The 27,534-nt window shown below is 39.8% G+C and overlaps 1 protein-coding gene across 2 annotated transcripts in view; it reads left to right on the top strand.

The window, feature by feature from the left end:
* SLITRK6 (SLIT and NTRK like family member 6) overlaps positions 1–27,233 on the top strand; it is a 105,349-nt gene extending 78,116 nt beyond the window's left edge. For both annotated transcript variants that reach the window (XM_077483051.1, XM_077483052.1), the window contains one exon: positions 22,927–27,233. In XM_077483051.1, the coding sequence (XP_077339177.1) occupies positions 22,947–25,436 (2,490 nt within the window). In that variant the 5' untranslated portion in view covers positions 22,927–22,946 and the 3' untranslated portion in view covers positions 25,437–27,233. The remainder of the gene's footprint in view (positions 1–22,926) is intronic.
* Positions 27,234–27,534: the final 301 nt, after the last annotated feature.

Here is a 27,534-nt window from a genome sequence, read left to right as displayed (position 1 = left end):
ATCATTGCAACTTTGCTCTTGCTAGAGACTTGGCACGCAAATTTGCTACAAATTGGAAAAGTGTCAACTAGAGCTTCAAGTGCTTTGCAAGAGTACAATTTTCCAGTAAAAATGTGCAGCAAGTTAACAGACTTACAATTCAACACTACCGCTAATGCGTGGCAAGTTATACTTGTAATCAGGGCTGATATGCAGAACCCTTTAGAATCTCTAATGATTAGTGAAGGTCAGCTTTATGCAGTCTGGAGGAGGATTCTCAGTGTTATTTGTTGAATATCATTGCAAATTGGGCAGCAGACCTAATTTTCCTGCCAATGTGTGTGCTTAAAGCTGACCTCTACTTAAATTAGAAATTATATCTACTATTATTCATCCAAGTAAAATAGTATATAAAACACAACCAAGTCTGCCCTTGCTTATGTGGAGCTTTGACATTTGTTTATATTCTCATCGTCATCAAGTTTTAGTTAGTCTCCTGCATTGGGTGTTTTGTTTTAACTGAGCACCAAAAATAGATAGTCTTGACATTTGTAGATTAACCTCCTAAAAACAAAGTAAAATATGTCAAAGTTATCTTATCATAAGCCTATTTTTACCGAAAGGAACATTTTTGCACTTTTCAAAGCTTGAGTTTTTGTTTTGTGTCTAATAGTAGAAATTCATACCATATTTAGCAATAGAGCAGAAGATTATATATCCTTTGTAATCCTTGGAACGAAACGTATTGTACATTGCAAGCTAGGAATGATCAAACAATTTACATTGATAACATAGTATTTGATGTATTTTAGTTTTTACAGACAATAAAAGGTTAGCTCTAACAAGACCTGATAAAACTATGCACCCCATGTATGACTTCTGAAAGAGTATTGTGATGATAAATGCTGTTCTCTTTTCCTATCACCTCTACATGAGAGCATTTCATTTAAAACCTCAGAAACAGTGTGAGGGCATTAGATAGAATGTACTGAAATGTGTCAGATCTTATTTCATTTCAGATGTCACATGCTAGCCGTATGTTTAGTTTTAGAAAGCATTTGATGTGTAATTGTGTAGAGGTATAGTACATTCTCTGGGAAGACTTCCTGCTTTCACTAAAGGTTTTTGTGGTTCTAAAAAAATAACACAATGCATGTAGGGTGTTTTTAAGAACATTTAATGCATTCAACATTAGGAACGAACTGTGAAATAATAGGGTTTTAAAATGTGCTAATTAAAATGGAGCGGTTTTGTTTCGCTGTAATATGCTTTAACTACTTAAGGATTGGAAGAATTCCCCCCTTAATGACCAGGCCATTTTTTGCGATAGGGCATTGTGTTGCTTTAACTGACAATTGGACTGTCGTACGACACTGTACCCAAACAAAAACAGTATAATGGAGGCGGCTAGTCGGCAAGTGGTTAAAATATAGATACTTATAATATCCTTCATATATGGCAAAGGTATGTTAGCTTTCAGCATAGAACAATCAAGGTTTTTGGTGCAGCAAGTCCTCCCTACCATAACGCCACTCTCGTTTACGTTCTTGCTAACTCTCACACAAACCATACTAACCTCTTCTATGTAGAGATCATTTTTATCAAAGATTTTCTTTTCTCAAAACACAAAACAATCCAAAAGAGCTTTTGTCTTTAAATGTATTTTTTTCATTGTAAAGGAAAGTATACACGTTCAGTTTTTTTTATTCAACCAGCAGGTTGAAAAAAAAAAATTGACAGATCCCTGCATCAACACAATGATGTGTGATGCAAGGATCTTTCACTATTCTATTGTATTCTGACAGTGGGGACTCAACATGACCATTCAACAGAAACCGGTCTTTCCTGTTGAACCAGCCAACTTTCAGTACGTCTGTACCAGGCTTAAGTTTTACTTTTTCAGCTGACATAATACTCAGAGACGTGTAATTTGTTAGCAAGTCCAAATAATATGGAAATACTAGAGTGACATATTTGGAGATGCACAGCTAGATGTTAAAATGCACAAATTCATGCGTGTCTTCATTACCAAAATCAGTATTCTCTTTTACATAACCTCTATTAAATTCACAGTAAGATACATAAAACAATTTACTTTAGTAAAGGACAATGAAGGCAAGACATAAAAAGTGAACATAAACTCTGATGGGCAGTTGGGTTGGGGGAGAGGGTGGTCAGGTTCTGCTAAGACCACAAGAAGCTGTAAACACTTAAAAGCAAGTTTAACCCCTTAAAGACCAGGCCATTTTTTGCGATATGGCACTGCGTCATTTTAACTGTACGACGCTGTACCAAAACAGAATTGACTTCCTTTTTTCCCCACAAATAGAGCTTTGTTTTGGTGGTATTTAATCACCTCTGTGTTTTTTATTTCTTACAATCTATGAGGATCTTGCGAGCTACCTGTTTTAAAAGTGACAAAATATATAGAAAATAAAATATAATAGACAAGTACTAATCATTGACAGCTGCTAGCACTGATCACGTCTCCTAACATTAGTTACAACAAATACTTTTAAAGTGGCAATAATAAAAAAATATATATATGTTATTGATAATAATAAAGGAACCGTGATAAACTAACAAAAATTATAATATATTCCAAAGCTGCATATAGGATTTTTGATTGCTGTAATGATAAATTCTGTGTTAAAGTGGTTGTAAACCCTTACAACCAACTCTGACCTATAGGTAAGTCTAGATTAAGGCTTACCTGTAGGTCCAAGAAATATCTCCTAAACCTACACGGTTTAGGAGATATTTGCCGAAAGACAGGCATCGCTGTCTACGGCGCATGTGTTATAGACAGCAGCGTGCAGGCGCACTGAGCGCGCCGCTGTCAACGGCGATATGCCGCGAGTGGCGGCTCCCATGCACCTGCGTGGTAGTGACGTCATCGCGGCCTCGCCGAATGACAGCGGCGGAGCAGCGATACCCGGAAGAAGATGGATGCTCCGGACTACAAGGGACAGTGGTGACTTCGCTGGCTCCTGTGTTAGGTAAGTGACACATAATGGACTACTATGCATTGCATAGTAGTCCATTATGCTTTACCTTTGCAGGGAATCAAAGAGGAAGTAAACTCATCAGGGTTTACTTCCTCTTTAAGTGTCACATTCAACAGACAAAATTAAAACAATAAGCAAACTAATAAAAGTTATATATATATATATATATATATATATATATATATATATATATATATATATGGAGCCACTAAGGTGAATCATAATGTGCTATAGTGTACTTAATAGTGAAGTTCTAATCAAACGCAGATCAGTCCAACATAATCAGTATATAGTCCTTAATAAAGATAACATGGTGATTCATAAAAACATGGAAATAACATGTTGCAGTGTCCACACTCAGGTTCTCCCCACCCTCAGGCAATGGTTGCTCACCTTAGAGCGTGTGAACTCGCAATTAAGTTCGGTCAAACACACATATGAATCACCTCGGGGATTCTGTTAGTTATATGGATCCAGACTGCTCACTGATGCTGGATCCTCATATACAAACAGTAGAAAGAGACTCTGTAGCATGATATCGTTTAACACAATTTTATTGCACAAACAAAAAAGCCCCAGTACAGGGTACTCACATGGGTTAGGTGCATTAAGTACACCAATCTGTAATGTGCCTTAAAATGGTGGGTTTTGTTTGAGGTCGTATGTCTGTTCTCTGTGAATCTTCCCCGGGGGGTGATGTTTCTTGCACTATAAACCATAAAATTAGAGACATTTTTGAAAAAAAATTTTTTTTTTAACTTTTTGCTATAATAAATATCCCCAATTTAAAAAATCACATTCCTTAATCAGTTTAGGCCAAAATGTATTCTTCTACATATTTTTGGTAAAAAAAAAAAAATCGCAATAAGATATATTGATTGGCTTACGCAAAAGTTTTAGCATCTACAAAATAAGGATAGATTTATGCCATTTTTATTATTTCATTTTTTTTACTAGTAATGGCAGCAATCTACATTTTTTAGCAGGATTGCGGTGGACAAATCAGACACTTTTGACACTTTTGTGGGACCATTGACATTTATACAGCAATCAGTGCTATAAAAATGCACTGATTACTGTGTAAATGTCACTGGCAGGAAAGGGGTTAACACTAGGGGTGATCAAGGGTTAACTGTGTTCCCTCATGTGTGTTTCTAACTTTGGGGGGTGGGGCTGACTGTTGGAGGAGACAGATCGCTGTTCCTAATTACTAGGAACAGCAGATCTGTCTCTCCTCCCGTCAGAATGGGGATTGGTTAAAAGGAAAAAACTGCACTAGTATACAACAAATAACATTTTTACCTGTTCTTATCTGATGCTACAATTTCCCCACCCCCCTTCCTTTTAACTTCCCCTTTCCCTTTTTCCTTCCAATACAACAAATAACAAGAGCTGCAACTCAAAAGTGAAGTACACACCAAATCAAAAATTAAGAAAAAATAGCTACTCTAATAGTGAGAAAAAACATATACACAATGTAGTGAGCAGGCAATGAACAAGTCAAATATTCACATGATAGTAATTAGAGCATGACCTGCAAGAAAGGAAAATACAAATGGGTCTAGTCCAAAGAAAGAACACACATGGGGCTTCTTGAATGAGCAAAAAATAATTCATTATAACAGATGGATAAGTGATATAAAAATAATCAGTGAAAAAAATATAATGTGAGGTTTAAATAAAAAATAATCATTGAATACATATACTTATAAGTCTCTTTCATGAAACTTCCCAACAGGGAATAGGGGTTAAGAACACCATGTGAGGGATCCTCTTTACTTTATGGACACTGTGAATCCACCACTAGGGATTGGCGAATGGTTCGGCCCGAGAATAAGTTCAGGCTGAACTTTGGTTGTTCGGATGTTCTGCGAACACTGAACAATATGCTGTGTTCGGGGCAAATTCAAAAGCCGCCAGAACACCGTTAAAGTCTATGGGACACTAACATGAAAAAAAGCGCTAATTTTAAAGGCTTATATGCAAGTTATTGTCATAAAAAGTGTTTGGAGACCTGGGTCCTGCCCCAGGGGACATGATTCAATGAATTATTGAGTGATTATTTTTAATGCTGAAAGTGAAGCAACAAAAATGAAATATTCCTTTAAATATTGTGCCTGGAGGTGTCTATAATATGCCTGTAAAGTGGCACATTTTTTCCCATGTTTAGAACAGTACCACAGAAAAATGACAATTGTAAAGGAAAAAGTACCGTATATACTCGAGTATAAGCCGAGATTTTCAGCCCCTTTTTTTAGGCTGAAAGTGCCCCCCTCGGCTTATACTCGAGTCACCGTCGTCTGCCTACCCGATCAGCGTGTCGTGCAGACAGACGGCGGCCATTCCACTATTCAAAAGCCGCGCCTCCCTGTCTGTGATAGGCGGAACACTCAATTTCCCAGCAGTCAGTGGTCCGCCTATCTATGGGACACTAACATGAAAAAAAGCGCTAATTTTAAAGGCTTATATGCAAGTTATTGTCATAAAAAGTGTTTGGAGACCTGGGTCCTGCCCCAGGGGACATGATTCAATGAATTATTGAGTGATTATTTTTAATGCTGAAAGTGAAGCAACAAAAATGAAATATTCCTTTAAATATTGTGCCTGGAGGGTGTCTATAATATGCCTGTAAAGTGGCACATTTTTTCCCATGTTTAGAACAGTACCACAGAAAAATGACAATTGTAAAGGAAAAAGTACCGTATATACTCGAGTATAAGCCAAGATTTTCAGCCCCTTTTTTTAGGCTGAAAGTGCCCCCCTCGGCTTATACTCGAGTCACCGCCGTCTGCCTACCCGATCAGCGTGTCGTGCAGACAGACGGCGGCCATTCCACTATTCAAAAGCCGCGCCTCCCTGTCTGTGATAGGCGGAACACTCAATTTCCCAGTAGTCAGTGGTCCGCCTATCACGGACATCCGCTCATCCTCATACTACGGACGAGGATGAGAGGATGTCCGTGATAGGCGGAACACTGACTGCTGGGAAATTGAGTGTTCTGCCTATCACAGACGGAGGCGCCCGTTTTTGAACAGTGGAATGGCCGCCGTCTGTCACAGACGAGGAGGAGAGGCACGGCGATCCTGGCATGGCCACCATATGTTTTTTAAACATGCAGATCGGTGCAAAATGGCACACAGAGGCTGCAGAAGGACACAGAGGCTGCAGAAGGACAAAGAGGCATGCACAGGACACAGGTAGGCTGCGATGGACACAGGGATGGACACAGTGATGGACACAGTGATGGACACAGGGATGGACACAGGGATGGACACAGTGATGGACAAAGGGATGGACACAGGGATGGACACAGGGATGGACACAGGGATGGACACAGGGAGGTATACAGCTGCAGATGGGCATTGTTGACCCTCTTTTCCACTCTTAAGCTGTAACAGTAGCTGCTGCATGTCTCACCCTCGGCTTATACACGAGTCAATAAGTTTTCCCATTTTTTTTGTGGTAAATTAGGGGCCTCGGCTTATATTCGGATCGACCTATACTCGAGTATATACGGTAATTTAAAACTGATCGTGGCTGTAATGAATTATCGGGTCTCAGCAATATAGATAAAACTCATTGTAAAAAAGAGCATGGGATCCCCCCAGTCCATTACCAGGCCCTTTGGGTCTGGTGTGAGTATTAAGGGGAACCCCAAACCAAAGTTTTAAAAAATAATTGCGTGGGGGTCCCTCTAAAATCCATACCAGGCCCTTCGGGTCTGATATGAAAATTAAGGAGAACCCTGTGCCAATTTTTTTTAAATGGCGTAGGGGTCCCCCAAAAATCCATTCCAGACCCTTCAGGTCTGGTACGGATTTAAACGGTAACCCTGTGCCAAAATTAAAAAAATGTCATAGGGCCCCCCCAAAATCCATACCAATCCCTTATCCAAGCACGCAACCTGGCGGGCTGCAGGGAAAGAGAAGGGGATGAGAGAGCGGCCCCCCTGAACCATACCTTGCTTGTGACAGCTCTTATATAACTGAGGTTATGTAACCGGGTGATCCCCCTCTGACGCACAGAGACTTCCCCATGGCTTCCCTGTGGCATCAGAGGGGGGCAGGGCAACACAGTTACGTAAACGGATGACCCCACTCCCTCTGACACCACGGGGAATCCATGGGGAAGTCCCGTGGCATCAGAGGGAGGCGGGGTAAATTGGTGGCCCCGCCCTCAGTTATATAAGTGCTGTCACAAGCCAAGAAGCATTGGATGGTGGGAGCCTTCCATGGAGGTGGTGTTTTTTTTTTCTTTTTAAGTCCATCGGACGGGATGAACTAACTTTGTGAGACATTTTTATTTTTTTATAAAAGGACCTGTCCCAAGCTGTGTCTTGTCTTTTTTGTACCATTTTGACCTTTTCTTGTGAAATAGTAGGGGTACATTTGTACCCCATTACAATTTTACACAGGGGGATGCTGGGATCTGGGGGTCTTCTTGTTAAAGGGGCTTCAAGATTCTGATACGCCCCCAACTGCAGACTCCCACAACCACTAGGCAAGGGATGTGGGGATGAAGCCCTTGCCCCCAACAACATGGGCACAAGGTGCTTTGGAGGGCTACCCCAAAGCACCTTCCCCATGTTGAGGGCATGTGGCCTGGTATGGTTCAGGAGGTATGGTTCATCCCCCTCTTTTCCTGTGGCTTTGCAGGTTGTGTGCTTGGATAAGGGTCTGGTTTGGATTTTGAGGGGAAACCCTACGCCATTTGGCGCAGGGTTCCCTTTAATTTCCATATCAGACTCGAAAGGGCTTGGTATGGATTTTAGGGGGACCCCACACAATTTTTTTTTAAATTTTGGTTTGTGGTTCCCCTAAATATTCATACTAGATCCAAAGGGCCTGGTAATGGACTGGGGGGGGAATCCCATGATCTTTTTTTTCAATGAGTGTTATCTATATTGCTGAGACCTGACAATTCATTGCAATCAATTTTAAATTAGGGTATTTATCGGCGTATAACACGCGCCGGCGTATAACACGCGCCGGCGTATAACACACACCTCAAGTTTAGGAGGGAATTTAAAAGAAAAAAACTTCTAGGAGGGAAGTTTAAGGAAAAAAACTTACATTTAAATGCCCATCAATGCAGCCTTATCAGTGTCATTTGCAGCCCCTGCATTGCAGCCTTGTCAGTCATTTGCAGCCTTCCATTTAGCCTGGTCAGTCATTTGCAGCCTTCCATTTAGCCATGTCAGTCATTTACAGCCTTCCATTTAGCCTCGTCAGTCATTTGCAGCCTTCCATTTAGCCTTGTCAGTCATTTGCAACCTTCCATTCAGCCTTGTCAGTCATTTGCAGTCTTGTCTGTGTGTTTGCCATTTAAAAATGGCCCCGCCGAGATACAGAGTGGATATCCTGTGTGTCTCAGCGGCACTCGGTAGTTCTCGGCAGTTCTCGTGGCTTTTGGGTATTTTCGGCTGCACTCGGCCGTTCTCGGCTATTTTCTGCCATTCTCGACTATTTTTGGCTGAAAATAGCCTAGAACGGCCAAGTGCAGCCGAAAAAACCCAGAAGCAGCAGAGAACGGCAGAAAGGTTTAGAAACAGCGGAGGATCGGCGTATAACACGGACCCCCGATTACCCCCTGATTTTAGGGGGGGAAAAGTGCGTGTTATACACCAATATACACCAATAAATACTGTACTTTTTTCCTTTACAAATGTAATTTTGCTGTGGTACTGTTCTAAACAAGGGAAAAATGCACCACTTTACAGGCATACTATAGACACCCCCAGGCACAATATTTAAAGGAATATTTCATTTTTATTGTTTCACTTTAAGCATTAAAAAAATCACTGCGAACGTAAAAATGTATGTCTTTTTATGACAATAACTTGCATATAAACCTTTAAAATTAGCACTTTTGTTTATTCATGTTCGTGTCCCATAGACTTTAACGTTGTTCATGTGTTCGGCTAAATTTTTTGCTTGTTCGCATGTTCTGCTGCAAACCGAACAGGAGGGAGTTCGGCTCATCCCTATCCACTACCCCATAGATTGAAGGCATAGATTGAAGGCATACCAGCTAGACAAACTGTAGAAGCTTGTGGCCAATACCGGACCTGGGCCTTTGGGTCCTCCCGACACCTCTAGTGGCTGATCAAGCCGAGTGTTCCTGCAGGCTTAGTGGGAATCAGCACTCAAATGAGGTTTAAGCCCATAGAAAGAAACAAAAAAGTTTGCCATAGGTAAAACCAGATGGTTTTTATTGGTAACAAAATCTGTTAAAAACAGACCATATATAGCAACTATATATATATATATATATATATATATATATATATATATATATATGCACATACATATATACATACACCCTGCATCCAGTGTAGCCAAGCTTATATTTGACTGCAGACCATTCCTGGTGTACTTTTTCTAATATACTTCAGGTGGTGTAGTACACAGTACACAGTACACAGTACCGTGCACCCATAGTACAGTTGCTACTACTTTTCTGGTGGTGTACACAATACAATACAACCATAGTTGTTATTAAATGTGAAATACAAAAGAATTAGCGCGCTAACCTGTGAAGATAAGTAAAACAGCTGCTACACACGAATGTGACAAAATTCATATACAAAAGGAAGATAACAATGTAGCGCTACATTGTTATCTTCCATAGTTGTTATTACACTTCTGTTGGTGTACACAGTGTCGTGCACCCATAGAGCAGTTGCTACTACTTTTCTGGTGTTGTACACAGTACACAATACATACAGTGCACCCATAGTTGCTATTAGACTTCTGATGGTGTTCACAATACCGTTCACCCCTAGTGCAATTGCAACTACTTTTCTGGTGGTGTACACGATGCATACAGTGCACCCATAGTTACTATTAGCCCTTGTACACACAATCGGACATTCCGCCAACAAAATCCATCGGATTTTGTCCGACAGATTTTGTCCGAAACTTGTGTTGCATACACACGGTCGGACAAAGTTGTCGGAAAATTCGAACGTTCAGAACGTGATGACGTTATTTCATTACGACAGGACTACGTTCAGGGTAGTAGCCAATAGCTTTGGTCTAGGAATTTGATCTGAGCATGCGTGGCACTTTGTCAGATCGGAATTCTCTACACACAATCGGACAAAGTCCGATCGGATCATGTTGTCGGAAAGTTTTATAGCCCAGCTCTAAAACTTTGTCAGTCGGATATTCCGACGGAAACAGTCTGATGGAGCCCACACACAGTCGGATTATCCGACAACGCGGTCCACAAAGGAAAGACAGATGCTCACAAGCCACTAAAAGAGGGCAAGCAGGCTCTGTGTCTACAGTCAACAGTGCTGGTTGTGGACCAGTCGTGGACCAGCTTCTAAGAATATTTTTGGTTCAGGGCAACTACCACCATTGCCTAAGGCCCAATTTTTCTGCCTCTGTTTAACAGGGGCATGTAATTACAATTTTTGATCAAATATTTAACAGCAGGGTTCGTTCCTGCGCTCAACAAGATTATCTGTGAGGTTTTACAGTGCTGTGCCACCACTGCCTAAGGGCAAGATTTTCTGCCCCTGTTTAACAGGGGCATGTAATTACAATTTTTGATCTAATATTTCATGGCAGGGCCTGTTCCTGTACTCAACAAGAGTATCTGTGAGGCTTTACAGTGTTGTGCCACCACCACCACCGTCTAAGGCCCAGCTTTTCTGTTCCTGTTTAACAAGGCATGTAATTACAATTCTTGATATACTATTTCACAGCAGGGCCAGTTCCAGTGTCTACCAAGAGTAACTGTGAGGGCTTACAGTGTTCTGGTACCACCAACACCTAAGGCCCAATTTTTCACAAAGTGCATAGAGTAGGTCGTATAGTATATACAGGTGGTCCCCTATTTTAAAACATTCAACTTACAAATGATTCCTACTTACAAATGGAGGGCGACAACAAGAAGTGAGAGGAAATCTACCCCTAGGAAGGGAAAATGTTCTCCTGTAAGAGTTAATATGGGAAAAAGGTGTCTCCACTGATGCTTTATCACCAATCCTAGTTTCCCTAATAACGCTAAATTTTCAAAATCCAATTGTCATTGGGACAGAAAGTGAGGTAAAATCTTATGAACAGGGGCACAGACAGCAAAACAAATGTTACAGGGGTGATAACCCTTCCCTATGTTATCCAAAAAGCTTAAAAATAGATTTTTTGGCTGGAGCTACACTTACCAAATGTACCTGTCCCAAATTACAAACAGATTCAATTTAAGAACAAACCTACAGTCTCTATCTTGTTTGTAACCTGGGGACCAAATATATACTGCTGTTCAGAGTATATAGGGCCTGGGGACCCCATGCCTTTTTTTTGTAATTTGGGTGCAGGGTTCCCCTTAATATCCATACCAGACCCAAAGGGCCTGGTAATGAGCTGGAGGGGACCCATGCCGTTTTTCTCAGTGATTTTCATCTACATTACATTACAGCTGCAAGCAGTTTTAAATGACTTTTGCTTTAGAAATGCCATTTTGTGCAGGGACTGTTCTAAACAAAGGAAAAATGTGCCACTTTACAGGCATACTATAGACACCCCCAGGCATGATATTTAAAGGAATATTTCACTTTTATTGTTTCAATTTAAGCATAATTAAAATCACTGTTCCTGAAAAAGCTGCCGTTTTTAAAACTTTTTTTGCATTGTTACATATCCCCTGGGGCAGGACCCGGGTCCCCAAACACAGACTTTAACGGTGTTTGCGTGTTCGCACAAATGTTTTGCCTGTTCGCATGTTCTGGGGGAGGGTGTTCGGCTCATCCCTAGTCACTGTACCCCTTAAATGTTTTTTTTTAACACAAATAGAGCTTTTATTTTGGTGGTATTTAATCACAATTTTTTATTTTTTTGCTAAATAAATGAAAAAAGACTGAACATTTTGAAAGAAAAATAATTGTTTTTTCTTTGTTTCTGTTATAAAATTTTGCAAATAAATAACCTTTCTTCATAAATTTAGGTCAAAATGTATTCTGCTACATTGCTGTGGTGAAAATAACCCAAATCAATTTTATAGTCCACAAGCTATGGTAAACACAGTATTTCAAAAAATTGATCAGTCCTGATGTACTGACACCCTATCTCCTTTTTTGAGATCCATAAATGTCAGGAAAGCACAAATGCCCCCCAAATGACCCATTTTTGGAAAGTAGACAGTCCAAGGTGTTTAGTAAGAGGCATAACAAGTTTTTTGAATTTGTATTTTTTGTCACAATTATTTGGAAAACTAAGAAAAAAAAAAAAATATATATATATATTTTTTTTTTTTTACATGCTGCCACCAGTGCAGTACAGCATTATCATATAACTGGTGTAGCAGTGGTCAGGTACACTGACTGGTGACTGTATGTTAAAAAAAATATGTTTTTTTTTCAATTTCTTTTTTTTTTGTTTTAAATTTTGTTTATTTGTATTGCATTTTTTTAATTTATGTTTTCTAACACCAGAGCAATACAGTGTTATCATAGTAACACTGTACTACTCTAGGGAAGTAATCAGGATTTTTTTTTATACATTTTGATTGCATATACCTTTGAATTTAATTTAATATAATAATAATAATTTAATATAGGCAACCGTTTTTACTTTCACATTCAGTGTTTTTTGTTGTGATTGGCTGTGAATGATCAAAGCTAATCACATGGACTGTGATTGGCCCTGTCTGTACCATGTAATCACTGTGACAAATCACAGCTAGAAAAAATTGTATACAATGGATGGCATGAAAGAAGCAATCCATTGTTTACAATTGACGTGTGATCTGCTGTGAGTGGTCACAGTAATCACATGATACTGACAGCAGGCTGGTGTAGTGATCAGTCATCACAGTTGGTAACAGGTTGCGCTGCTGCACGGCCCTGCAAGACATGCCTTCTGGGAAGATGCTATATGATGTCCTCCCAGAACAACAGTGCTCTTGCCAAGCTGTCATTTTACTATAGTCCGGACGGGAAGGTGTTATGATAAGGGGCCTCAAGATATCAATCTGCCTCAGTAACAGATGTTTTTTTTTTTTTTTTATAAAAACGGCAAAAGCCTGAAGAGCCTAGTATGAGTTATAGGGGAACCCTCATACTGTTTTTCAAAACTATCGCTGACTCCTTTAAATAAACAAGGATTAACTTCATCTTTACTAGATATTTATCCTAGATGAGGGTCTTGTATAGATGTTAATGGGGACTCCCACACAAAAAAACTAGGGTGTGGGATTCATCCAATATTTATAACAAACCTTCTGGGTCTAGTGTGAATTTTAATTGAAACCCCACCAAAAATACAAAAAAAAAAGTGTGCAGTCCCTCAAAGTGCCACGATGTACATCCATGCAGCCTGAAAACAAAAGTCAAAACAGAGGATCCTAGTCCAATTACTTCACTCACCAAATGACAGCTCCCCAGCTGTCATTATTATTATAAGGGAAGGGTGGTAACATCACAGCCCAAAAATGGCCATATTTAGGCAATTGTATTACCCCCCTATCTCCAAACCTTTGCTTACATAACTGTGTGTTGAAAAGAGTATGTAATCAGCTTGACTTGCCCTCCATGTAAGAGGAAGTATTTCAGAGAGACAATATAATCACAAACATTTTTAGGGCCATAGCACAAAGGTAGGCTGCAATCCATGAGATGAGAGCATGATTTACACTGCGGCAAACATTAGAAAATTTGCAGCTGAGGCACAGCTTTGGAAGCATTATGTGTGTGCCATCTTTACAGTGCTGGAACAGAATGGGGCAGGGTAATTATAGCTGTTAATGGTGGAAAGCCAGCAGAGATTTCTGGAGCTGGTAACAGCAGGGAAGACAGGAGCTGGTAATGATGGACGTGTGGTGAAGGTAGGAGATGGCATTAGTGTAGGGCACAATATTTTGGTCAGTTGGATAAGAAATAATGTGGTTGGTAGCATCAGCTGCAGCCATTTTTTAATCATTGCTGACCCAGGACTGGTTCATTTTCAAAAAAGTGAGCTGGTCTAAAGTTACAGGGAACAGGGGCACCGTCACTCAAACACAAAACCTGCAAAAAACATGCTCCAATGAAAGCCCTCTCAGAAATTAAACTGAGCACAGAGCAAGGCAGAAGTTCCAGTGCATATTGTGCAAGCTCTGGCAAGTGGTCCAGCCTGGGCACCCTATAGTCCAAGGGTAATAGGGTAGTTATTCCTGCGCTGCCACTATTATGAGATAGATCGAGGAACTGCTGCGTTCACCGAGATGGATCAAACCAAATCCACTTAGTTATAACGTGAGGGTAGGTTGGTGTCGCGCTGTTCTGGTTTAACCACTTCAATACAGGGCACTTAAACACCTTTCTGCCCAGACCAATTTTGAGCTTTCAGCGCTGTCGCACTTTGAATGACAATTGCGCGGTCATGCTACACTGTACCCAAATTAAATTTTTATCATTTTTTTCCCACAAATAGAGCTCTCTTTTGGCGGTATTTGATCACCTCTACGGTTTTTATTTTTTGCGCTACAAATAAAAAAATAACGAAAATTTTGAAAAAATAAATGTTTTTTTTGTTTCAGTTTCAAAACTTTGTAAATAAGTACGTTTTCTCCTTCAGTGATGGGCACTGATGGGGCTACACTGATGGGCACTGATAAGGCGGCACTGATGGGCACCAATGTGGCACCAATGAAGTGGCACTGATGAGGTGGCATTGATGGACACTGATATGTGGCACTGATAGGCGGCACTGATAGGCGGCACTGATGGGCGACACGGATGGGCGACACGGATGGGTGACACGGACGGACACTGATAGGTGGCACAAATTGGCACTGATAGCTGGCACGGATTGGCATGGATGGGCGGCACAGATGGGCGGCACAGATGGGCATGGATAGGCAGCACAGATGGGCATGGATAGGCGGCACATATGGGCATGGGTGGGCACTGATAGGCGGCACAGGTGGGCACTGATAGGCGGCACAGGTGGGCACTCATAGGCGGCACAGGTGGGCACTCATAGGCGGCATTGGTGTTATACTATAGTAATGGATGCCAATCAGTGCCAAACAATAATGCATGCCAATCAGTGATGCCCATTGTGGGTACTGATTGGCATCCATTATGGGCACTGATTGGCATCCATTGTGCTGACTGGCATCCCTGGTGGTCTAGGGAGGATTACCTTTTCTCTGGTGGTCTGGTGGCGTCCCTGGTGGTCCAGTGTGGGCATCTTCGGGGGGGCTGTGCTGATAATCGATCAGCACAGACCCCCCCTGTTAGAGGAGCAGCCGATCGGCCCTCCTCTACTCGCGTCTGACAGACGCGAGTGAGGGAAAGCCGATCACCGGCTCTTCCCATTTACACTGTGATCAGCCGTGATTGGACACGGCTGATCACGCGGGAAAGAGTCTCCGTCGGAGACTCTTTACTGAGATCGTAGTTGCCGGGTGTCAGACTGACACCCTGCAATAACGATCGCCGCGATGCGTGCCCCCGGGGGCGCGCAGCGGCTCATAATCCTGATCACGTCATATGACGTCCGGTCAGGATTATGAAACCACTTTGCAGCCGTCAATTGCCTATAGGGTGGGGCGGCAAGTGGTTAAGGTATTACACGGGAGGGGATAGTTCCCTATATTTCTCACTCAACAAATATGAGTGGGAGAGGTATTTCTCACTCAAAGATATGGGGGAGGGGTATTATCCCTTAACACAATATGAAACTCTTCCCCTCTAGCTAGAAGTGCATATAATACAGTTATATTTATATAAATTATCAGACACTGAAATAAACCCAGGCTATTAAAAAAATTAAAAGATTTTTATTTTTATATTTTTAATTAGTAAATGCACTACAGGGGTGCCTGCACCTAGACCCCACACAAGAAATATAATACTTGTTTGACCAGAAAGGTAAGTTCAGTGTAATCGTGGTACACCAATACGAACAATATAGTCAGAAGAATTATCAGAAAAGTAAACGCACTGCAGAGCAGCTATGGTCAGCTGACTAAACATTCACCAGAATGGAAATATAAGCTTAGCTCCATCACCTTCAGCAGACCCAGCAAGCAAAAAAGTGCTATGTGCTAATAAAACCAGGGTAAATAAATAACAACTACATGTGTCTTGGTGCAGTGTATAAAACTTAATTTAAAATAAAAGTGAAATCAGGTGACCAAAATATATTAATAAACGTGCTTATCATAAGATAGAATAAACATGATGTGAGAAAAAATGATAAAATTATAAAATCTGTTTCTAAACGAAAAATAAATACCCTACAGAGCCTCTAAATCAGGTATATAAGGTTTATCTCGTTGAGAAGTGCTAAGTGCAATAAATTAATAAACGTGAATTTCATAAGGTAGACCAAAACATAGTGTGGGAAAAAAAATGATAAAAGTAAATACCCTACAGAGCCACTAGATAAGTATGTTAAGCTTTTTTTAAAAAACACACAATTCCAAAAGTGCTAAGTGCAATAAAGATTAGGTACCGATACGCTAACGAGACTCTAGAGCAGTGATGGCGAACCTTGGCACCCCAGATGTTTTGGAACTACATTTCCCATGATGCTCATCCACTCTGCAGTGTAGTTGAGCATCATGGAAAATGTAGTTCCAAAACATCTGGGGTGCCAAGGTTCGCCATCACTGCTCTAGAGCAACATATGTGAAAGCAAAAGTGCATAAGTATCAAAATAATAAACACACTACAGAGCCAAGTTCATATGTGCAGTGAGCTGCATGTGGATCAGCAAGCTGCTGAATTTACTTTAGCAAATTAGTCCAACACACAGGTGATGGGAGGGAACAGTAAGGGCACTTCAACAGTATATATATAGTTCCTCAAGGTGCTCGTTTTTTTGTTGTAACTGTGCAATCTGATTGGAGAAACACCGCTTCCCAGTGGATTCCTTTTTTCATGACCATACACTCAGGTGGGCAATGGCCCCTTACCTTATGGTAAGGCAAAAAACTTAACCACTTGACCACTGGGTACTTAAACACCCTTACTCAGTCATGCAACACTGGACCTATATGAAATTTTTGTCCTTTTTTTCACACAGATGGAGCTTTCTTTTGGTGGTATTTAATCACCGCTCGGTTTTTTATTTTTTGTGCTATAAAAGAAAAAAGATCGAAAATTCTGTAAAAAATGAATATTTCTTCGTTTCTGTTATAAAATTTAGCAGATTAGTAATTTTTTCTTCATACATTTTGGCCAAAATTTATACTACTACATATCTTTGGTAAAAATAAGTACAAATTGGTGGATATTATTTGGTCTTTGTGAAAGTTATAGAGTCCACAAGCTATGGTGCCAATATCTGAAAATTGATCACACCTAAAGTACTGATGGCCTATTTGAATTCTTGAGACCCTAACATGCGAGAAAAGTACAAATACCCCCCAAATGACCCCTTTTTGGAGAGAAGACATTCCAAGGTATTTAGTAAGAGGCATGATGAGTTTTTTGAAGTTGTCATTTTTTCCCACAATTCTTTGCAAAATCAAGATTTTTTTTACTTTTTTTTTTCACAAAATTGTCATATTATCAGTTTATTTCTCACACACAGCATATGCATATCACAAATTACACCCCAAAACACATTCTGCTATTACTCCCGAGTACGGCGCTACCACATGTGTGAGACTTTTACACAGTGTGTCCACATACAGAGGCCCAACATGCAGGGAGCGCCATCAGGCATTCTGGAGCACCCAGGACAATTCTGACATTTCTCTCCTACATGTAAAAATCATCATTTATTTGCTAGAAAATTACATAGAACCCCAAAATATTATATATGTTTTTTTAGCAAACACCCTGGAGAATACAATGGTGGTCGTTGCAACTTTTTATCTTGCCTTGGTATTTGCGCAGCAATTTTTCAAATGCTTTTTTTTTGGAAAAAAACTGTTTTGTGCTTTAAAAAAAAAAACACAGTAAAGTTAGCCCAATTTTTGCATAATGTGGAAGATGAAGTTATGCTGAGTAAATAGATACCTAACATGTCACTCTTCAAAATTGCACACACTTGTGGAATGGCGCCAAATGTCGATACTTAAAAATCCCCATAGGCAACGCTTTAAATTTTTTTTACTGTTTACTTGTTTTGAGTTACAGAGGAGGTCTAGGGCTAGAATTATTGCTCTCGCTCTAACGTTCGCAGCGATACCTCACATGTGTGGTTTGAACACCGTTTTCATATGTGGGTGGGACTTCTGCATGCCAGCACATGGGGACAGGGGCGCTTTAAAAAAAAAAAAAAAATGTTTTATTGTTCATTTTACTTTATTTATTTTAGTTTGACATTTTTTTCCCCAAAAATAAATTTTTTGATCACTTTTATTCCTATTACAAGGAATGTAAACATCCCTTGTAATAGGAATATGGCATGACAGGTCCTTTTTACAGTGACATATGGAGGTCAATAAGACCCCACATCTCACCTCTAAGCTGGGAAGCCTGAAATAAAAAAATAAAAAAAAGATTCTGGCTTTGATCGTATTGCCGAGTCGGTAGAAGCACCGGAGGGCGGCGGAAGGGGGGGATGTCTATGGCTGGGTATTGCAGGGTATCACCGACTATAGCTGGGTATTGCAGGGTATCTCTGAGTATAGCTGGATATCTCCGAGTATGGCTGGGTATCTCCGGGTATGGCAATTTATGGCAGGGTATTGCAGAGTATTGGCAGGGTATTGCAGAGTATTGGCTGGAATTGTACTGCAGAGTATTGGCGGGTACTGCAGAGTATTGGAGGGTAGTGCAGAGTATTGGAGGGTAGTGCAGAGTATTGGAGGGTAGTGCAGAGTATTAGTGGGTATTGCAGAGTATTAGCTGGTATTGCAGAGTATTGTCGGGTATTGCAGAATATTGGCTGGCATTGCAGAGTATTGGCTGTATTGCAGAGTATTTGCGGGTTTTGCAGCGTATTGGCTGGTATTGCAGAGTATTTGCGGGTGTTGCAGAGTATTGGCTGGTATTGCAGAGTATTTGCGGGTGTTGCAGAGTATTGGCTGGTATTTCAGAGTATTTGCGGGTGTTGCAGAGTATTGGCTGGTATTGCAGAGTATTTGCGGGTGTTGCAGGGTATTGGCGGGTATTGCAGAGTATTTGCTGGTGTTGCAGAGTATTGGCGGGTATTGCAGAGTATTGGCAGGTATTGTAGCGTATTTGTGGGTATTGCAGAGTATTGGCGGGTATTGCAGAATATTTGTGGATATTGGGGGTATTGCAGAGTATTTGCTGGTACTGCAGAGTATTGGGGGGTATTGCAGAGTATTTGTGGGTATTGCAGAGTATTTGTGGGTATTGCAGAGTATTGGGGGGTATTGCAGAGTATTGGCAGGGAATTGAGGGGTTAAATTTCGGTGAGCAGTGATGTGGGCACTGCAGATGCAGCCCACAGCTCTGCTGACACCGATCTCTTCCCCCTCTGCTGTACCGATGGGTACAGAGAGGGGAGGGAGGTTTGTTTACAAGTGATCACTCTGTCATTTGAAGGAGCGACCACGTGGTAAACGGCCGCGATGAGCGGCCGCTTACCGTGATCCATGATCGAGAGCGGAATTCTGGGAGGACGTTGTTAAGGACGGTTGTTAAGTGGTTAAGGTTCATCCCACCGGGTTAAAACTTCTCGCCCTCCAGTACCACCGCCACCCCCCTCCAGTACCACCACTGCATTGGTGACACAGGCTGCACTGGTGACACAGATTTCACTGGGGACACAGGTTTCACTGGGGACACAGGCTGCACTGGGGACACAGGTTGCACTGGGGACACAGGCTGCACCGGGGACACAGGCTGCAACGGGGACACAGGTTTCACTGGGGACACAGGCTGGACAGAAATGTTTTACTTTGTTGTACAGTGGAAAAAAATATAGTATCAAAATCATGCTTTTCGGGGGGGGGGGGGGGGGGGCCTTCCTGATTTCTTGCACCGGGGCCCTGAGGTTTCTAGTTACGCCTCTGGGAGGGATGGTCTGGGTGATATTTTTAAACAAGGATTGTGATATGACTTGGGGATGAGTTGTGGATGACTGTATATTTTTAATAATTTAAACTGTATCCATTGGATTAGCAATAGCTAATGGAGAGATTGCAATTTGCAGAGAGGGGCAGCAGACATTAAGCAGTTAGTAAGGTGTGTGGTGCATTCCTCTAAGGCTGCACAATTAAACTGGAATCCCCCACCCTGCACAGCCAAACACACCAAATTTTTATAGGCACGCCACAGACAGAGAACAGTCCATGACTTTCTTTTTTTTGTGGTTTATTTAGGTAATAGCTTGGGTAGGGATGGGTGGTTATGGGATGCCCATATAACTTCAGCAGAACTTCAGGGACATTCTTCCTATATACAGTCTCTATATATAAGCTCCACTTTTTCCTCCAGCGAACACTTGCTTGCAGAACCCAGCTGGATCACTATGTGAAGAGCTGAAAGTCAGATTAAACACAATGGCCCATTACAGGCAGGAACCCAATGCCCCTTGGTTGTGTAGCAAAAATTACAGTGTCCAGCTTGTACTCTTCTTTCCTTGGCTACTGATCTCAGCACCACCTCTTCAGGCACTGCCAACCCAACCCTGCCTGCAGCTGCCCCTTTACCAGCCCTTCATGCTAACTTCTCCACCTCAGTCCTCCAGACAGACACTAACCATCCCCCCAGGATAACTTTCAGGAGATCTCCCAGTACTGCTGATCTGCTCCTGCTATCCTCTCTCCTTGCTCTTGTGCCTCCAGGAAGGGCTTTCTCCATGTGTTAAGGCAGGATCCTTCCAGAACCCGAGCACTGGCCCAAAGTCAGCTCCCCCCAGACTAGGGGGTACCCTTGAGGGCCACGACAGCCTCCTCACCACTCTGTCTCCATCTTCCACCTGACTTCCCTGCTGGCATGACTCATGCCTATTATGAGGTAGCCTGCCCTCTGACAGCCCTTTACTGGGGATTGGCTGAGGCCCCCTAACCATCCCCCCCAGGATAACTTTCAGGAGGTCTCCCCCAGTACTGCTGCTCTGCTCCTGCTATCCTCTCTCCTTGCTCCTGTGCCTCCAGGAAGGGTTTTCTCAATGTGTTAAGGCAGGATCCTTCCAGAACCCGAGCCCTGGCCTAAAATCAGCTCCCCCCAGACTAGAGGGTACCCTTGAGGGCCACAACAGCCTCCTCAGCACTCTATCTCCATCTTCCACCTGACTTCCCTGCTGGCATAACTCATGCCTATTATGAGGTAGCCTGCCCTCTGACAGCCCTTTACTGGGGATTGGCTGAGGCCCTCAAAAATGTTGCAAACAGCTCCTCCTAACCTCTCTCCACTTTGTTCAGAATATTCTCCAATGTCCCAGAAAACAGCGGGAGGCACCAGAGAGCCTGCTAGGATGAGTCATCTAGCCCTAACTTACTGAACCCTGACCCAGATTCACAGCTTAGGCTTAGCCCTGAGCTAAAGCATTTTACCTACACTAAAAAAAATCTACCATAATACCTAGTACAACTAGATGGTGCTAAAGGTAGATGAATTAGGTAGCAGAATTCACAAAAGACTTATGGTCTCTTTAAAGGTAGTACAACAAGGAGGAAGTTGCAATAGTCAAGATGAGATATAACAAAGGAGTAAAGTAGTATCTTAGTTGTGTCATTGGTTAAAAAGGATACATGTCACAGAGATGGCATTATCATCCTTATCCAAAAGTACTGGATGATTTATTTGCACCCAACCGCTGATCACAAATGTAAAGGAGTAAAAGGAATGCATACATGTGCTGCTGGAGCAGTGAACAATAAATAAACCTTTTAAATCTTTACCTAGCATGGACAAATCACAGCTTTACTTTAATATGGGTATTCCTTTCCAGGTGCAAATCCTGTGATGCATAGTTCAGGACCAGTTAAAGCGGTTGTATACCGCTGGACTTTCCTTTTTCTCTTCATGCAAGGTAAATTCATAATGTGCTAGTATGTATCACACACTAGCACATTATGTGAAACTTACCCTTAAACAAAGCTGTTCCAGCGGTGCAATGTCACTGCTGCAGCCACTTCCATTTTCACCTGTCTTGCTTACAGGTTTGCAGGCTCCGGCTCTGTGAATGGCCAGAGTCTCTATGACGTCACTCCCACACATGCATGCGGAAACCAACATTCATGGCACAGGGCTTGGAAGCACTTGTGGCCATTCCTTCAGAACGCATGCACCCTTGATGTCACTGCCTGCATGTAATGTAAATATCTTGGGAGATATTTATACTACCTATAGGTAGGCCTTATTATAGGCTAGGCTATAGGTACATGTTAGCAGAGGAAGTTTACTTCCTCTTTAACAAGCAAAAATTCAAAACCACTCAAAAAAGCCTGGCAGATACAAAGATTACTTTAAAATTCTTTGATAAATGACCCTTAATGATTACTCTGCTCAATCATGATTTCAACTTAACCATTTTTTTTCCTGGGCTCCCAAAGCCTGCAGTGATAGTGATTGTTAAAGTGATTTTGTGGATAAACAATGTACTGGGTATTAAGTATATACAGCAGACAGTGTGCATATGTGTGATTTGCACTGAACATAGTTTTAAAAGGTTTTAATAAATTCCTAAATATTTAGGAAATCGATTTTTGGTTGTTGTGATGCTACAAATATGTGTACAGTTTTCCACAAAAACAACTTGCATAATTGTGTGTTTGTCTGGGGGAAAAAAAGGTTAAGCAAGTTAAAGTTAACAACTGGCACCGGTATAAGCCATTTATTGTTTATGCAAACTTTTTGTGTGAAATCTGGTGAGCATACCAAATCTTTCTGTTATAACATGTTATAATACCAATTTTAATTGAATGTGTTTTAGCTTACAGTTTTGCTATGTTATTTTAAAATTCATATCTACTGTACATTGCATTTCCTTAGTTGAACATTTGCAGTTATTTTTGCACTTTTAGGAATATTTTTGCAATTTCTTGCTATTAAACTATATTTTTTTCTCTTCAGGAAAAATTATCACGAACATCATGATCTCAACAGTCCTGGTTTATATACTTCTGAGTACCTCAGCAACATGTGCTACATTTGATACTATACTAACAAAATCATGTGAAAATGTGTGTTTGTGTGATGAAAAAGATGGTTCCTTATTTGTGAACTGTGAAGAAAAAGGCATCACACAGTTATCAGAAATCAAAGTACCACAGTCCCAATACCTAGAGCTTAACCTATTAAACAATGATTTGTATAAATTACATTTAAATGAGTTTTTGGAATTCAGCAATTTAATTTCTTTACACCTTGGATTTAATAACATTGTGGAGATTGAACCAGGAGCATTTAATGATCTACGCATGCTGAAGAAACTTCATATTAATCACAACTCACTGGAGACACTCAGAGAAAATACTTTTCTTGGACTTGAGAATCTGGAATTCCTCCAAGCAGATAATAACTTTATTACTACCATTGAAGCAAATACATTCAGCAAGCTTAACAGACTGAAAGTTCTTATCCTAAATGATAATGCCATTAACTTTTTGCCAGCAAATATTTTTCGCTTTGTACCTTTGACTCATTTGGACTTAAGAGGAAATCAGCTACAAACTCTTTCTTATGTTGGATTGTTAGAGCACATTGGCAGGATAATAGAACTTCAGTTGGAGGACAATAAGTGGGTTTGCAACTGTGAATTATTACAACTAAAAATCTGGCTGGAAAATATGCCTCAGCAGTCTTCAATAGGTGATGTTATATGCTATAATCCTCTTGATCTTAAGGGTAGTACTCTACGAAAATTGAAGAAAGAGATGTTCTGCATTACCACTCCTAGTAGTGACCTAGAGGAACCCTCAGTACCTTTATCACTGTTGGGTACATCTTCCATTAGTGATGGTCAGATACCAACAAAGTTAACATTCCTTCCAAAGATTCCAACTAAAGAGACCTATGTATTCCCAAAGGCTTCTACTGCAACTCCTGGAATTTACTGTCCTATTCCATGCCATTGTTCTAACACTGGTTTCTCTGGTACTTTGATTCATTGTCAAGAACGAAATATTGAAAGTATGTCTGACCTTGAACCACCTCCTGTAAATCCAAGAAAGCTCATTTTGGCAGGCAATATTATTCACAGAATTTATAAAAATGATTTTACTGAATATGGAACATTAGAAATGCTTCATTTAGGCAACAATCAAATTGAAATAGTTGAAGAACTATCTTTTCAGAATTTGACTAAATTACAGAAGATGTACTTGAATGGAAACCACCTGAGAAGTTTAAATCCTGGGATATTTATGGGTCTGATGGCCATTGAGTACTTATATTTGGAATACAATGCTATTAAGGAAATTATAACTGGAACTTTTTCCGTAATGCCAAAATTGAAAGCCCTCTACCTAAATAATAATTTTCTAAAAACATTACCAGAAAATGTATTTTTAGGAGTTCCATTAACAAAGCTTAATCTTAAATCAAACCAGTTTGTAAGCATCCCCGTGAGTAAGGTTTTAGAAGATCTGAATTTGCTGACCCAAATTGAAATTCAAGACAATCCATGGAATTGTACATGCAGTTTACTTGGATTAAAAAAATGGATCCAAAACCATAAACTACTTGTTGTCAGCGAGATTTTATGTCATTCCCCTAGAGAGTTGGCAAAAATTGAATTGAAATCTCTTGACAAAGAAGATTTGTGTCCTGAATTATTAAATAATCCAGTGTTCCCTACTCAAAGTTTCAACAACCTTACTCCACCTTTCACAGCTGCAAATCAAGTTGATACTATATTAAAATCACTATCTGATTACATACCCCTTTCCGTGTTAATCCTTGGTCTTCTAATTCTTTTAATAACAGTTGTTCTTTGCTCTGCTGGAATAATTGTTCTTGTGTTGCATAGGAGACAACGCTACAAGAAGAAACAGGAAAATGGAAAAATAAGGGAAACCAGCCCTGTTCACATTCAGTACAGTATGTATGGCCATAAAACAACTCGCCACACTACAGAAAGACCTGCATCAACTATTTCTGAACAAAGAATAGCAAATCCAGTTGTTCAGGTATATCAAACGCCTCCATTCACACCAAAACATTTAGAAAAAGAGGAAGATATGGAACTTAATGATCCAAAGAGAATTTGCAGAGGACTTTTAGAAAGGGAAAATAATTCACAGCAAGGAGATTCAAATGTAAAATTAAAAGCAAGTGATCCAACAGCAGAATTTTTATCCTTCCAAGATGCAAGTTACCTTTATAGAAACTTGATTGAAAAAGAAAGGGAAATCCAACAACTTGGAATTGCAGAATATTTAAGAAAAAGCATGGCACATTTGCAACCAGATATTGAGGTACATTATCCAAGGACCCGGGAGGAAGTAAAATTAATGGAAACAATTATGTATACCAGACCAAGGAAGGTTTTAGTTGAACAAACCAAAAATGAATATTTTGAACTTAAAGCTAATCTCCATGCAGAACCTGACTACTTAGAAGTTTTAGAGCAGCAAACATGAACTTCACTCAATATTAAGACTTTATAGAATACTTCCTTTTGAACTCCGCTATGACAATATGAAGTGCCTTAGTGAATTGTCTTAATCAGACACTAAACAAACACACTCATAAAACCATTTGGAAGCTCAGGGATATGTACATATCTGGAGATGTGCTTGTGTTTTAAGATGAATATTGGATGTTGTAAAGAAACTGTATATAATAAAGCTCTGAATTATTTTACCACTTTATTTATATTTTGTAAAATAAACCACAAATCTCTCAGAATATTGACTTTACCAATAAAATACATTAGCATTAGCTATTGCCAATGTAACCGTTGAAGGGTTAAATTCTACCAAAATTACAAGTTTTGCTATAACATCAATGTTGAATTGTGGCATGCTTGTGTTTTGAGTTTCTTCTGTAGATACATGGGTTTATTTTATAAAACTGAAGAGTGCAAAATCAGTCTCACTTCTGCATAGAAACCAATCAGCTTCCAGGTTTTATTGCCAAAACTTAATTGAACAAGCTGAGGTTAGAAGCTGATTGGTTTCCATGCAAAAGTGAACCTGATTTTACACTCTCCAACTTTATTAAATAAATTCCACAATGTTGGTGTACATATCTGCATATATATTTACATATCTGTTTATGCCTATGAATTTTGTATTTATGTATATAAAATTGTATATTTTGAGCATAAATTTACACTCATAATTATTCAATTTAGTAATAAATGTAAGAGCTGTATATGAACTAGAGATTAGAGCATATTTAAAAACCTGACTTGACCTTCTTTTATGAGACACAAAAAAAATGTGTTAAAAAAAAACATATTCTACAAAAGCTGTAAAAAATACATTTTTTGAGGTTATTAGATTTGTGTTTTTCCACCACTGTGTTTTTCACAGTAATTTAAATTCTTTTTAGCAATATATTTGACCCATGAAAAAAATTATCCAAATACAGTTATTTGCATATACTCAACGGTATTTATAAAGAAGCCATGTCTTCATCCCCACAGTTTACTCATCAGGGTTATAAAAATAATCATAGACCTTAGTTGCAAGAGACTTGGTCTTGTCATTACCTTAGCCTGCCCAGTGCCTAGAAATATTAGCATGTTGCAATGTTCTGGTAATTTTGAGAGTCCATTCTGTTATGAACAATGGATGTCTGTGAAGCAGATGTAAAAAATGTTCTATGGTCATATGCAAGGTTCATCACACCATCACTGTATTGCTGCATTATTTAAAGACGGCTAGACTCTGGACAAGCCATGGGCATGATAAGAGCCAGTTGCCTGCACATGAGTGTTATATTTGTCAGCCTAATAAGCATGCTAAGATGTGAGTGGCACTGGCCTTATTTTTTAAGGTGCATGTATGATTTAACTGGTCATGATAATACAACTGGTTAAAAAAGTGTGTAAAATATAGTCAAACATGCCTTTATTTTAAAGTTGTAAATATAATACACCTTGACCCCCAAATAATTTGGATTATCCACAGCAAATATTAAACTGTAAATAGTTTAAATTGGTGTAAAATCTGTTTTTGTGTAGTAACACCTGTGCATGGATATTCACTTCTTAGAATATGTGTTTTGTTTTTTTGGTATAAAAATTATTTTTTGCTTCTGTTAAGATGTCACAAAACAGAATTGTTCAGAAATGCACTAAAGCTTTATACTACAAAATCGGCAGGTTTGTATAAGTTATTTATTTTCCATTTTTATATATTCATTTCTCACAAACGCTCTGTACTTTCAGTGCCTTTAAAAATAATAATAAATAAATTAACAACATTTAATCAATGTCCATTTTTATTATGTTGAATTTAATGCTGTCTTTTTTTTATTATTTAATTAATTTTTATTGCCATTTCAAACACAAATATGAAAAGAACAGAAAAATATAGTCAGGCATTTTAGCTCAAAGAAAGAGAAAGAAAAGAAAAAGGGAACAATTCAAACAAACAAATATATTATATAAATTTTAATATCTCTGCTTATAGAGCATTTTTTTATTTTTACCAAAACAACAAATGCAAAAACAAAAAGAAGGAGGAGGAATAGGGAAGGAGGAAGACAATTAAAAAAAAAAGAAATGCT

The sequence above is a fragment of the Lithobates pipiens genome, unplaced genomic scaffold (assembly GCF_037356315.1).
Source record: "Lithobates pipiens isolate NorthernLeopardFrog02 unplaced genomic scaffold, aLitPip1_a1.2 Scaffold_16, whole genome shotgun sequence".
NCBI classification, from domain to species: domain Eukaryota; kingdom Metazoa; phylum Chordata; class Amphibia; order Anura; family Ranidae; genus Lithobates; species Lithobates pipiens.
The sequence above is the reverse complement of the archived record's forward strand: the minus strand, read 5'-3'. Positions and strand labels throughout refer to the sequence as shown.